The 15,055-nt window shown below is 38.7% G+C and overlaps 1 protein-coding gene across 2 annotated transcripts in view; it reads left to right on the top strand.

Moving 5' to 3' along the window:
* LOC138599268 (copine-8) overlaps positions 1-15,055 on the top strand; it is a 77,205-nt gene that overhangs the window by 16,673 nt on the left and 45,477 nt on the right. For both annotated transcript variants that reach the window (XM_069670829.1, XM_069670828.1), the window contains exons 2-4: positions 7,945-7,985; positions 9,463-9,509; positions 10,420-10,523. In XM_069670829.1, the coding sequence (XP_069526930.1) occupies positions 7,945-7,985; positions 9,463-9,509; positions 10,420-10,523 (192 nt within the window). The remainder of the gene's footprint in view (positions 1-7,944; positions 7,986-9,462; positions 9,510-10,419; positions 10,524-15,055) is intronic.

The following is a 15,055-nucleotide window of genomic DNA, read 5'->3' as shown; positions in this document are numbered from 1 at the left end:
CATGTTGTGACAAACTGAAGGCTTATGAATGAAGAGACGTTTGCTTTCTTTTGTACAGCTAACTTTATTAGCAGTCGCACATGCAAGTCACACACTTTGTTGAAGGGACGGGGGTCAAGGCTGAACCCACTGTTCAATGCACAAAGGCATCAACAAACACACTCTAATGCTTAACTGTAAGAGGCACATAGCTCAACTCCTTAACAATAACAACAATTAATTTTGGCTGTCCACCCCAGTGAATGCTGGGAAACCACCAGAAGTACTCCAGGACGCTACAATATAACAATATGGTTAACGCTAACTTCATGCTAACAGCTCACAACGGAAACACTGCTTCAGTTAGCATTAGCTTAGCTACATAGCTTAGTCAGTAGCTTAATAGGAAAACAGTATTAACCATCAAATGTAAAGTTTTAGCTAACTAAATGTGTGATAAAAGTTATCACTGGTTAGGGTGGCTAGTAACAATGTGGCAGCATACACCATGGCTCACCATTGAAAAAGACCAGGCGCCAGAAGAGGAATGTTCATTTCAAAACATAATATTAACATAAAGTACCTAATTTACTTATTGTCCTTAACTTAAAACCAAGGTCAAAAGCGCAGTCCGAGGCTTCAGTCGGTGTGTGTGCGACGATGTACGCTTCAAGTGTCACAGCCAAGTTTGGATTTTAGAGTAAAACCTTCAGAGTTACTGTTACTGCAATGACACTTACACTTTTGACTTAAAGACACTTCGAATTGACAATCGGTTTTGACACCAACGATTTGTCAGCTGAGAGTTAAACATAAGTATAATTAACTCTACTCTTGCTGAATTTTTACCAACACCAGAAATGTAACTCTTCTCAATTTGCTGTGTTCCAACAATGTCAATAACTTACAAGTCTCAATAACTTACAACCTAGAAAATCACTGTTTGAGTCGTAACCCTTCAGCTCTGCACGCCATGTACTGTAGCTTTTGAATCTGCTAGTTTTACATTCTGCCTCTCAACTTGTCTCTCTGCCAATGGTTAAGCCTGGACCCCAACTAAAGTCTATAATGACATAAATAGAGCAGCTTAAGATGCAGTCTGAAACACATACACACACAAAGCTTGCTCTCGCTGCTCCCACACACTTTGGGGTGGCTAATTAGATGTCCTGCCTCTCTTCCTGTACCAGTCTTTCACTCAACACCTGCGTTGCTTCTTTCTCTCAACTCTGTCCTTTCGCGGTGTAGTTCTCATGTTCTCTCTCCCATTCATTTCCTTTTTAGTCCTGTTACTATTTCATCTTACTTTCCCCACTTGCCTCTCCTTTTTTACCCGACTATACTGGACCAAAAACTCAAATAATTTCTGTAGTAAATGAGAAGATTGTCAGGGTCCTCGGAGAGTTTTGCTGATGTCTCATCAAAGGTTACACACTGTCAGACACATGGCCTCTCAAGCCAGTCCAAAAGGCACGTATGTATTCATTCATTCAAAAAAAAACAAGATAAGAGGAAACATGAGAGAGAAAGAAATGAAGATAAAGCTAGAGATGAGTGGAGCAGAAATATGAGGAAAGAGGTGAAAAGGTATGCACAAACACAAATACCAGAGCAGTGATGGCATCCCTGCCTGTCAAGATGGAAAAACAACACACATCAGTCAGTCTACAGTCAGTCAAGTGGCCCCAGTTGGCTGTTGGCAGTTGCCATGGTTACTGTCCCCATACTGCAGTTAATAGTCGGCTCTCCCCTGTTGAGCACAAAGGTGTGCCTTCAGTATGTGTGTGGTTCGGGAATGAAGGAGAGATATCCCCCTCCCTGACCCCACATCAGAGCTCAGACAGGCATTTAACATAATTAGAGAGTTGTCATATCAGCTGAAGATGCTGCCTCACCATCTCTCTGCCTGTCTCTTTATGCTCTGGTTATTGTCTGTCTTTTGTCCATATTTGTTAGCATTTTGTTCCTTCTTTCCCCTTTTATTAACTCTCTCCGAGGGAAATCTAGAAAGTAAATTAGAATGGAGTGTGTATGTGCTTGTGAGTGTGTGTTTGCCGCCCATCTGGTGTCAGATTTCACTTCCTGTTAATGTGATTGACAGCTGTCAGAGGTGATGTGTCAGAGGCATTGCCAGGATGGCAGTGAACTGTACTGGTTAAGTTTCCTCCAGGGAGGAGAAAGCAGGATTTGATTTAGTGAGTGAGGGAGTCATTTTGATAATTGGTGATAATTTTGTTAGTAGTAGTAATCAATTTCTGTTATATTTGTATGATCCATATCCCACTCATATCCCGATGCTTTGTAATGTTTGTCTGACCATTACTTTTACAGTGTGGCACATTATTTGCTCTTGCTAAAGTGAATTACACGAGAATTATTGTCCATGGTATTAGAGAGTTTGTCATGAGTCAAGCTTGATTACCTGTAGGCCGAACAAAGAAACCATTACCGCAGAGGCCCTAAACACTATCTGACAGGGGAACAAAATTTCACACAACAGCTGCTATGACATTGCCGCACTGCCTACAGAACAAAAACGTGAATAACACCTTCCTGAAATGCGTTGTTAGCTAAACCAGCAAGCATGAGTTAACTTCAGTGAATTTCTCAAATCAGTACTGCTTGCATAATGGACACTCGACAATCTGTATTGATAATTGTGGCCGTCATTGTTGCTGGCACTGGTACTTGCTTTGAAAGAATTGTAATAAATGAACCACTTTGTGTGTGTGTGTATTTGAGCGTATTAGTTAAAGTGTGCATAGAGATATGCCTGTGAGGTGCCGGAGCAGAAATCTCCCTGAGGTGAAGCAGGCAGTGAAGGAGGAGGTAGTGGGAAACATTTCCTCATGTCTCCCAGTCCCTCATCCAATCATAAACTCAATTGGTCTGTATATCACAAAATTTGCTAATGCTAACTGAGCAGCGGAACCGCCACTGTGTGCGTAAAAAGCACAGTGGAAGTGTGTTGTGAGGCGCATTTTACTATCAGAATAATGCACCTTTTGATGGCAGGGGAAAAACTGCAGCATTAACCAGGATTTGGTTGGCTCAATTGCTGTCTGCTGCCTCAAGATAGCAGTGTGCCACCAGTTCCCCTACCCCACCTCATTTTAAGGCCAACATGCCCCTGGGTGCAGAAATGGGTGCGAGAACATTTGCGACTTGAAGTTACCATGAGGAACTTTAGTTTACGTTGTTTTGGCCGCTCCTGTGGACAAAGCATTACGTCTCTTCGTACGGCTGGGAGATATGGCCAAAAATCTTATATTGTGATATAGAATTTTTCATATCTCGATAAAGATATACAGTATATCGTGTTTTCTGGTAATTTAACAGACAATTAGTGTACATGAAAGAACCACATGTTAAAGCCTATTTTTGGGTAAGAGTCCTTTTCTGCATGTCAATGTCCATGTTTATAAACAGAGCCTCACTCTATGGTTTGCTCCCGGTTCACTCCCGCATGCAAGGATTAGAACGTAAAGCACTGTCAAAATGGCGTAAAAATTGCCGTAAAGCAGTTCAACTGCTGGTTTTGTGACATCACGATAGAGACGATATAGAAAAGCACATACAATCGACATTTTCATATTGTTTTAACGATATACAGTATATTGTCATATTGCCCAGCCCTGTCTCTTTGTTCTATACATTCATAAGTAATGTGTGTATTGTGTGGTTTTAACTGGATATGGTATAACTCTTCATTTTTATCACCACATTGCTAAACATGCACACTGCCGAGTTCGCTTCTGAGTTGGCATCAGTTACATGTGTAAACACCATTCGAAGAGACCAAGAAAAACTACAAAAGTGATAAACCCTGTGAATCTTTCCGTGGAAATTATTAACAACAGCACTTTGACTCGCTGCACGCTGTAAATAGCTCCATCTCACACCAACCTGTTGCCAGCAGTGATAGACAAATGAAAAAGAAATAATCAGTCTTATTCCTGATGGTCTGGTTTGCTTTTGTAGGTCATATAGATGCATCAGTATTATTTTTATTATTTTAGTATGTTTCATAACCGGTTAAAAACTCCTCACAGTAGTACACAACTTGGGTGCTTGGCATAAAAATGACAGCTGCGCCTGTCGGAATATACCAATGATACTTGCGCCCCTTGAAAGGTGCAATTAGTGTGTCATTGATGCTTGATATGTAATTTACTTGTTTATGTCTGTGTACCTTTGGAGCTGAGAGTTCAACATAAAAACCAGAAAGCACTGAAATAGTATTCGTACAAAAATATGACAAAAATGTATCAAGTAAGGAGAAATGATTATTGTTATAGCTAAACTGAACCTGCAATTACTTTAACCTAGCTGTATTTAATTTGTCTAAACTGAATCATTGGCTAATAACTTCACATCACAAACATGTGACATCCCTGTGTTTGTGCTAACCACTACTAGGTAATAGGTATATAGGTGTAATATCTCCAACATCACAATCATCTAATGGGGGTGTTTCACGTTTTTCATCATGTGTGGTGTCTGTTCTTTCACACTAATTGCCTTAAATGCTGTGTTGGTGAAAGTGTAAAAAAAGCTGCCATGTGACGTGTCCTTTGGAAGAGAAATTGTGTTTTCCATCTGAAATTTCATATGGACATTGACTACATGTGTTTATTTGTGCAAAGCCCAACCTTTTTCACTCTTTATTTTTATCACCACATTGCTAAACACCCACACTGCCAAGTTCGCTTTTGAGTTGGCAATCAGTTACATGTGTTAACACCTCGGAAGAGACCAAGAAAAACTACAAAAGTGATAAACAGCATATGACTTGGAGAGAGAAGATGTACTAAGTAGCCTTTTTATGTGAATGAACATGAAGAGGTCAGAGCCGGCAGAAATGCCAAAGGTGGTGTTTTTATGAGGAAGGATGAGAGCAAGAAAGAGGTTGCGTCTAAGTATACTACAGCTGAAAGCCTTGGGGAAAGCTATTGAAGAAATCAATATTTTCAGAGACAGGAAAACAGTACACTTTGTCATTAACAGAAGGATACAATTGCCTGTCGTCATAATCAATAAGATTATAGATATTTTTCCAATAAGATATCAGTTATTCTACCAGAAAGGCATAAAATCAGAATCACACATTCCTGTGAGATGATGGTGTCTTTGGGAAACTCTCTGCTAAAAATACTTACACTATTTCAGTACCTTTATTCCTGCAGCCCTCTCTATGACTCGGGTGGCAGCTTTCAGCTTTCCGCTCCCTGCCTCTGGATGAAAAGAGGAAAGGAGCGAGAGAAAAAGAGAGAGAGAGCCATGACTCATTCACATTATCCTCTGAAGTGGAAATCCTGAAACGTGTCTTACTCGCACACAAAACACACACACACACACACACACAAGCACAGGGGGAGCCCAGGAGCCCATTTGGAGTGCCACCATGTGTGATGTGCTTTGAGCAGCAGCCAGTCTCAGAATGTGGAGCCTCAAATTCTCTCTCAGAGGGGAGAAGCGTATTTAAACTTGTGTCCCTAACTGTAACCCCAGTTCTAAGTCTTTGTATCGAGCATAAACTGTGTATAGTTGTCTCTTAATGTCCAGGTTTATTCATAGATGGTGTTAGATGGTGATTTTGGGATTGTGAAATGTATTTACCTCTTCCCCATCTGTTTAAGACAACTGACTTAACACTTGTTAAAGGGGTAGTTCAACATTGAAGAAATTCAAGTAAGCATGCATCTCGTGTTTTTTTCACAATCTATCCAGTAAGACAATTACTTTTGATTATACAGTGGCCAAAGAAGTTTGAATAGAAAGGTGTTTGTGCACCATGTAAAAACATGAGTTTTTGTTCTTCAGTGTTTTTGTTGGTAAGATCAGAAAACACAACTCTCAGAACTGGAAATCCAATATCGATGAATAAATCCTGAGATCCATCTTAAAAAATATGTGTAAAAATGTGTCTGATCACTCACGTTTCTGAGCGCTCCTGAACGCAGCACGACTCAGCCAAAACACAGCAGTGAGGTAGACATGTTAATGTCTAATTCATAAAATTGTTAATCTAGAGTCTTGAGATAACTCTGGTTATGATTTGGCGCTATACAAATAGAATTTGATTTTTGATTTGATTTGATTTAATCTTGTGTTGACTGCTGTGTGTTGGTCATGTTGAATAAAAAGGACATGATGTAACTTCTTTGGGGTCAATTCTTATTGTAAACATTCATAATGTTGATAATGCACCAGGTTAGAGGTGCATTGATATTGTAACTGAAATACCCCTAAACATCGGGACTTTGTCAATCGGAACCAAATCAAATTGAGAAATCGTTATTCATACCCAGCCCTATTTCAAACCGGTGCAGCCACGATGGCTATCCGAGCAGATTGGAGGAAGTAAAACCACTCTTAACATAACTCACACTTCACATCGGGCAAGATCATCTTTAGAACCAGTTGCCAGTGATGTAAGTGATTTGATTTCAAACAGGCAGGTAACAGAGGTGTTATGTGTTCTGAAACCAAAAAGTATTTGTTTTGTGAGCAACCACAGGAGAGTGAGACAGAGAGAAAAATGTCAAGTGTTGATAAGTTCACACAAGAAAAGTGAGTGAAGTAGGAGGAACAAAGGGATGAAGACAAATGAAAACTGTTGCTGAAAACCAGCTCTCAACCCGCATCATTTCCATCTCAATTTAATTCCTACCGAGGCTCTTAATAGGATAGGGCGATTTAATCTAATAGATACGTTAGATACGTCCTTTCCTCCCTAGAGACCATTAGTTTCCATCATCACCCTCACCGTAATTCAACTCATTATTCACAAATCAGAATTGATGATTAGGTCTCATGCTGCTTTCATATCAGGCCATTTAATTTTCCTCAGCGCTCCTCTATAGGGAACATAAATTCTTTTTATTTTATTAATGTCCATCTTGGCCGAACTTCAGTGGTTTGCTGAGAGGACCAAATAATATATCACTAGTCCCAGAGACTATAATTTTCAACCTAGTGTTTTTCAAGCGTGAAATGAGGAGCAATAAGATCTCTCACCCGTAAATAAAGAGTCTAGTTGCATGACCTGACAATGGTGTGGTTTGTGCTTTAAGTACTTGCAACTCGTTTTCCAGCATGCTTGCTCCTGTTGTTTAAATGTGGTTAGGGATTACTTGTCTGAATTTCTGTCGCTCCTTTTGTAAACACTGAAACGTTTTAAGTTTTCAATGCTTTGGGACATGGATTCTATGTCAGACCTGGAGCTAAGCATGTCTTTTCATGTCAGGTTGACTCCTTTTTGCTCACTGTGGGGAAATAAGATGCATTCAAATGCTGTGAATAGAAGCTGATGATGCTACCATAAAGACCATTGGTTCCCAACTTTTAGTCGTGCACAGTGTAGGTCCTCAAGGGTCATCCCAGAGACCTGAACCGGGATCGGATTTTAATGGTCAATTTGGCAATAGCTTATTTTCATTCAATTACTGTTTATCTATATTTGGACCTCCCTATGGCAACCTCCTCTGTCTCAAGCCCATTCTACCCTACCTAAGATATAAATGTTTAAAAATGTGTCCTAAAGTTATTTAATTCTTGCAAGAGCTGAACACAGTAGTTGTTGGTTAATGTTACTCAGTAAATAATCCATTTGTTGGTGACTACATTCAGGTGTAGATTAATAGCAATAATGGTGAGCATTTATGGCAAGAAACTACAGTGGTCATCATTATAATAGCACGCCACCAAGTGCGATATTGCTTGTTTGTAATAGGTTTTGAGAAGATTGGAGAGGAATAGGTTGGATAAGACTTGAAGCAACACCTGCTATAGTGTAAATACAAAGCTGTAAACAGAGAACTTGTTACATTCTGAGTCACTGCAAACAGAGCACACAAATGATCTCTGTTAAAATGCATTCCCTGCCGCATTTGTATGCTGTATGATTTTGTGATTCGCCAATGGAACTGTGTTCTGACATGATGCCCCTTTCTGTCTCCATAGAAACCTGCTGGACAGGGACACTTTCTCCAAATCAGACCCAAGTAAGACCCAACACCTCTTTGTCTGACTATTATCCATGATGTACGAGTTCATTTTTTACTGTTGTTAAATTTTAAATTAAGATCAATCAAAACATCTGCTCTTTATCATTTCTGAGCCTACTGATGGGGAGAACAGGCAGGGAATACACAGAAGAAGGCATGTTATAATAATTTCCTACAAACAAAACAGCACAAAAGCATGAAATTAAAAGAATTAATTGTGAGTATGCAGCATTTCATAATGTTGTCAGATCAGAATAGTAGCTTCCAGTGAATAAAACAAGCCCTTTTAGTAGACGTATTTTGATTTGGCGTAGTTGCCCACAAAAACTATTTTAGCTATAGCTGCTGACTGAAGAATCTACCGGGGCAATTTGATCTGCTTGTAGCCTATAGAGCTTCAAATAGGGGCCATGTTGAATAATACACACACAGTCTTCGCAAAATATAGTATGTCAGCACATTTATGGGAGCACGGATTAACATGACTCAAGGTGACGATGGTGACAGTGATGAGCAGGATGACGACGGTGACAGTGATTAACATGATGATGATAAAGAGCAGGAAGGGGCTCAGGCTTAACCCATACATCGTATGGAGTCGTGCTCTTGTGCTGAGTAGCACTTGTGATTATGCTGAGCACAGTGACTTTGGTCTCCTGATGTGAACCAGCTTGATAAGGGAAAAGAACAAATGAAGGAGGAGGAAAGAGAATGTCTGTAAAGGGCAGTGATCCAAATGGAAAACCAAGGCTTTAAGTTACAAGCGAAAAAAGACATAAAGCCCATCCATACATAAGCAGCAGGACAGCTAGAGAGAAAAGAGTCAAGTTTTCTGTTCTGTTCTTCGTTTTTATCTATCCCCCAAATATCATGTGCCTGTTTCAAAACTCAAAAGGAAATGTGTGTGTGTGTGCAGTGTGTGTACATGCACATTGATTTATCTTTCTGTCACTTATCTGAAAAGAACATCAAGGCCTCCAGAATGATATGTATGATGAGTGATCTCAGTAATTTTCCATTTAGTGAATTTTCTTGTTTCGGGAAATTGCATAATGGCCTGAAATGATGTCTTCCACCATCTGAAGACGGGATATAATATCTGTGTTTGGGCTTCATGAAAAACGCTACTAGTTTCTTTGATGTCGATGTGTTATTTCTAATTGGTGCACTTACGGCTGATGAGTCATTTTCTAATGGATCAAATAAATACCATGACATTTCGGTTTGTTTCTTGTTTAATTGCATGTTGTTTGTAAAAGTGCAGTTCCCCTATATATTCCTTTATTTGCCTACCATCCTTTATTTGCCTACCAACTAGTTCAAATATTTAATATATTAAAAAATCCAATTATACAATGGTCATGTAGTTCTATGAGGAAAATGCCAGAACTAATGTAATTGGAATTGGCGTCATTTTAGTTTAAAGATTTGTTGATCTTAATTGTAACGTTATTGTGTTTTATGTTCTTTACAGTTTGTGTCCTCTACACTCAAGGCATGGGCAACAAGGAGTGGAGAGAGGTGAGAGCTTAAAGGAGAGAGTGTGTATCATAGAATGTGCAGTGGCCTTTTCATGTGGAAGCATTATCTTAATCCAAAATGTATCTTCTCGGTACAATATACAAATACAAATATACACTGTGAAACATTCGGTGTAGTGGACAAAATGACGGTTTTCCTTAAAGCATTACTTAACAATACCACTAGTGTTACAAAAAAAAAGATAAACTAAAGATAATTTCTTATGTATTACTCTCAATTTGTTGAAACACTGAGATAATTGTTTTCTTTTTATTTTTGTGGAAGTTCTAGTATTTTGTTTTTATGAATCCAAAATAAGTATGCGCTAATTTCTATAAGACACCCCACTTTGTTTGTGCTTGTAAACCAGCAGCTACAGCTTTTTTATGAGCATGTGCGCACTCATGTATGACTGTACTCCCATCACCAGTGTGTTTCACAATAATGAATATTCATAAATGTAAATGCAGGGGCAAATCTCGCAGCCCCCCAATCACCAGCAGTTATTCATAGCTGTGAGTAGCGCGTCATCTCAATGCATTAATAAAACGCTAAGTTAAATGCCAAACTGAGACCAACTTGACCCCCGTTGACTTGATACTTCAGCTGCTCTGCATTCATTACCCTGAAGCTGAACATAATCATCTGTAACCTGTGGCTTCCCTGACATGGTTATAAACTTACTGGGTATGGGTTATTCACACGAGTCACTACAACTTCACAAAGTGCTTAAGAAAATCTGTGATTTGTGAAAGATCAAAGTTGAAAGGTTTGGTTATCTCAAGAAATATTGTAAATTAAATTTAGATCTGGGTAATCACACTCTAAATATATCAAAGATACATGGTTTGCCCTACAAATTATGCAAAAAGTATTAATATCTGTTTTTAACCTTCCTTTATTTATCCAGTTTGGGAGAACAGAGGTGATTGACAACACGCTAAACCCAGACTTTGTGCGAAAATTCATTTTGGACTACTTCTTTGAAGAGCGACAAAACCTCCGATTTGACTTGTAAGTAATTCCTTCTTTTAGAAAGCCTCTCTTTCACATTTCAGTTCCTAAAATACAAAGTAGAATTTCTGGAATTAGAAGATCTTGGAATGGCTCCAGATGTCACCTGCGAAATGAGGAATTATTTGATATTGTAAATAGTTTATTCTAAATTTGAAAATAGAACTGTTTTTATCTCTGACTGAACAGTTGCAAAACAACACAATGCTCTGCTCTAATTTACTCTCATTAACATAAATTGATAGAAGGTTAGGTAGATTGCACAATACATGTGCCACTTGATTAATATTCATACATGCCAACTAATATGGGCTTATTATAAAACAATTACAGTTACATGGGCTTAATTTGATAATTCATAAACTCTTTGAGACTGTGTACTGCATATCCATCTTTTCCCCTGACATTACCACAAGATGATTAATTGCACAGAGATTTATTTAACTGGGACAGCTTCATTTATCTAGATACATAGGTGGAAATCTACTTAAAAGCAGTATTGGTTTTGGTCCAGTATCACTTTCACTGCTGATATTTGGCAGCTTGTGGAATTGGCATGCCTACCTGAAATTGCATCCTCCAAATGAGCCACAAATTAAAAGTCGTAAAACATCTAATTAGCTTAATTTTAATTCGTGTTGAGTTTCAAAGTATCGGTCAGGACCTGAAAAGAAATCAGGGACTGCATATTTTTAAAAAGCTCAACACACATCTGCCTCTGTTTGTATTAAGGTAATACATGTACACAACTGTACATATAAAATAGTATTGGTTTAAAGTACGACTCACTAAATAAAGTTGGATCACTCCTGTTCCTGTAAGTATCCACCTCACACTTGTTTCCTTTGCAAGATGTTACCAGGAGACAGCTGGTCTTTAGATTTATTAAGCTACCAGACTGCATGTAGGTGAGGGGATTTTCTTTCCTAATTTGCTCTCAGATCACATTTCTCATTGAATTACAGGGGGGATTTTAGGGACTTTATTTTATTAGATGGAGACTAATTATATTATAATCTATGAACCAGGGAGCCATGCCGACAACCCAAATGGGATCTGAAAGTTAGACTCTGTGGAGAGGTGTTAGTCTTTCTCTATGTAATGTGTGCTTTGTGTGTGTGTGTGTGTGTGTTAGCCTATGAGAGATGACATCATAAGAAAATTAAAGCCAGAGACAACAAAGTTAGCAAAAGAATTTCTGTATCCCTATTTTTCAAAGCATTTGTGCTAGTCTAATTATTACCGTATCTCATGTAGTGCTGAAATAGTGCAGCGCAGCGTGAGAAAAAATACACCAGAAAAAAAATAACTTTAAATGGAGCGAGCAGAATGACAGTATGAGACCATGTTAACTCATAAGTCATATTGAGAACAAGCAGTCTGTGAAGACTACACAGGTAGCGTATTTGAAGCGTGTGCCGGGACAGAGCCGCTCCAATGTTATTCAATGCTGCAATCGCCACCAGCCGCGTATGCTGCGCGGGAGGCAGGCTTAATACGCGAGTAATTTTCTGCTGCTCCGTTTGTTTTATGCGTCAAGTCTATTGTCCTCGCTGCTCACAACCAAAGAACAGTGGCGGCTGGTGTATTTTTCTCCAGGGGGGGCTATAAAAAAAATCAAACAAACATACTCAAAACCAACCAGAACAGAAGAATTCCACATTGTAAGATACGTTCTTGCTGTGTAAAATAAGGATTATTTATGTCTGCTTAAAAAAAAAACAAGTAAAGTCAACTATTATTATATCTTTATTTATGATAAAATAAGATATGTGTTTATATATCTGTTGTGTATAACAGATTTGGCAAGGAGCGCTGAAGCTGTTCTGGAGGCTTGTGGTGACCTGACTCCATACTGAGACACTTCATGTTGGTTTTTCCTAATTTGTCACCCATCTGTAGTTTCATCTTGCATTAGTAATTTTATCTTATTTTATTGTACTCTATTTTATCTTTTCTATTTACTGATTGTTATTGTATTGATCCCTTTGATATTATCTCACAGTAACTGGGCATCTCCTTTAGTTCACCACATTTTACTTTGCATCTCTGTGTATGACAAATGGAGAATCCTTGAATTCTTGAAACTAGGCTATTACATCATATAGGATCTACTGTTGCCCATTTTTCTGACAAGACAGCAGTATTACGATAAAAACATTTTAAAAGACAAACGCCATACATTAAGCTTCTGTATCACCTCTGTAGCTAGCCTCTGGGGTTAACCTGGGCCCAGTGTGCTGTGTTTCTTGGCCAGCTTCTTTTAGTGACTTTACAGTATTTTATTTCGCCATTATACTGTACCTAGCATCAACTAGTCCGACTAAATCTGCCGCATTTTATGACTCGTACTTGCGTTCGCTCTCTGCTACCTGCCACCTATCGGTTGGTGGTTTCAGCAGCTGCTGATAGATAGATAAATGCTGTCATGGCGCTGGTGATGTGTGCTCTGTCAACTCCTATCTCTTGTATTGAAGAGGAGCAAACTGCGCATTTACAACTTATAAAGAGAGTCGACGGGCAAAGATTCTTGTGCCCCAGGCCGGAAAAACATAACCGTAGCATTAGACAAAGGAAACATTTTTAATCTAGATTTTATTGCAGATTTACCAGCCATGTAATACTTACCTTGCTGATAAAAAAAGATAAATAATAAAAAATGTTTAAGTCTTATTCAGTGCAGTGCTAGGATGTCGGGAGTGGTGGGTCGGCACTCTAGCGCCCTCTAATGGCCAGCCACCACTGCCAAGGAAACCATGTTAAACGATGTAATCTCTTCATTTTGGCCAACTTTGATTTCAGTTTCCTATTGTTATTCCTACTGAAGTTTTTGATAGGCTAGATGAGCAGGCAAGATTAATTTAAAAGAGCAGTGAATGTACATTTCCTCAAGATATGGGTGTAACTATTCTATTAATTCATTTTCATTTGACTTCTAAATCCTACATAAATACAGAATTTATGCACAATTAAGAAATAAGTCTACAAGTTGGTTCCAATGTTGTCTTCTTCTACTGTTTCCTGCGGACTGCTCACTTTTTGCCGTTACTGCCACCCCTATTTATGGCCAGTAATCAGAACTACTTAGTTGCTTTTATGTTCTTTCAGGGGAGGCTCACTTTGCATTTCCATGATAAATCTAATTCTATAGTTATTTGTTTGCTGTCACTCTTCCTGAAGGTGTTATCCCCATCATCCATACATCTATTAGTTTTTCAGTGTCTCACCTGGCTGCGCTGTCGAATGAAATACTCATATTGTCACCTCACAAGAGATCCACAAGACAAAAGCAAACTGATTGTGTGTACATTCCTTCAAACTGTTTGTGGCCATGGTAACAATTTGTGCATGTGTTTGTGGCTATGTGCGGGTTTTAGCGAGGGTAACCATAACAACCGGGGTTCCAGGGAATGGTGGGTGTGATATAGGAGTAGACAGATTCCCTTGAGGGGGAAGAGTAGCATTTAACCTTTCATATCTACTCTGCCGGCTCAACTCATGTACCGTGCCATGTGACCCAGTATACATTATCACAGATTAATTGAAAAGCAAAAATCGGTTACTTTTTTCCCCAACTATTTTCAAGAAAGGTTATGATGGACTTTGAGTTGTGTGTTTTGTTTTTGCATGCATACAGCCATCCTTGCTGTTTCTTGAGTGGTTTTCAGCGTGGAATAGAGCAGCGCTATTAAGAAAAATATTAGAAGGCTAAAATGGTAAAATGAGTTGGTAAACATCAGCATCTTAACATTGTCATGCTTAGACAAAAAAAAAACTATCATGGCTTTAGACTTCTGTTTCTTCTGAAGGAGATTAAAGGTCACATCGAGCGCCAGAGCCATGTAAGAGTGTTTAAGGATCATCTTTATAAATATTTTAATAGGTAAATGCTGGCTTTTTGTTGGTCTGGGTGTTTAAATGTGTGTTGTGGCTAGTATCCTTCAATATGTGAATTATTGTGAGAATAACACCTAAGTGTTTATGTGTGTGTCTATGTACATATGTGTTCATGGATGCTTCTCTCATGTCTAACAGACATATACATAGACTGAGGCTGCATGAGGGCCAATTAAACAAAAAGGAGCACCCACGATATGTCATTGGGCACCAGTGCGCAGAAAGTTGTAATGCAAAACAACAATGTAGGCATTTTTAACTATATAGCCAAGGGCATATAAGGGCACAGTATCTCACATGTGGGAGTGTGCGGATGCAAACTAATTTTGCAACACATATCATTTAACCATGGTTACTAAAAAAAAATTGGGGTAAACTTCAACATTTTAACATTATCATGCCAATCTTAGCAATTATCTATTCCTATGTACAGCCTAAAAAGCTGCTATCAAGGAGGTCAAAGGTTACAGCAAGCTACAGAGCCATATATGAGTAAAATAAGGTTCTATTATAGATGAATGCAGCACACAGTGCACAGTCACACTAACCCATACACGGGAACATGCTGGGTGTACATTATCTTGAACAGCTTTGTAAAGTAACTAAATTGCTCAACATTTGTTCCCAAAATATTA

This window comes from Semicossyphus pulcher, unplaced genomic scaffold (genome assembly GCF_022749685.1).
Source record: "Semicossyphus pulcher isolate SPU_LCO1_2020_fin unplaced genomic scaffold, fSemPul1.0.p SCAF_20, whole genome shotgun sequence".
NCBI classification, from domain to species: Eukaryota; Metazoa; Chordata; class Actinopteri; order Labriformes; family Labridae; genus Semicossyphus; species Semicossyphus pulcher.
This window is presented reverse-complemented; position numbering and strand designations above follow the sequence as displayed.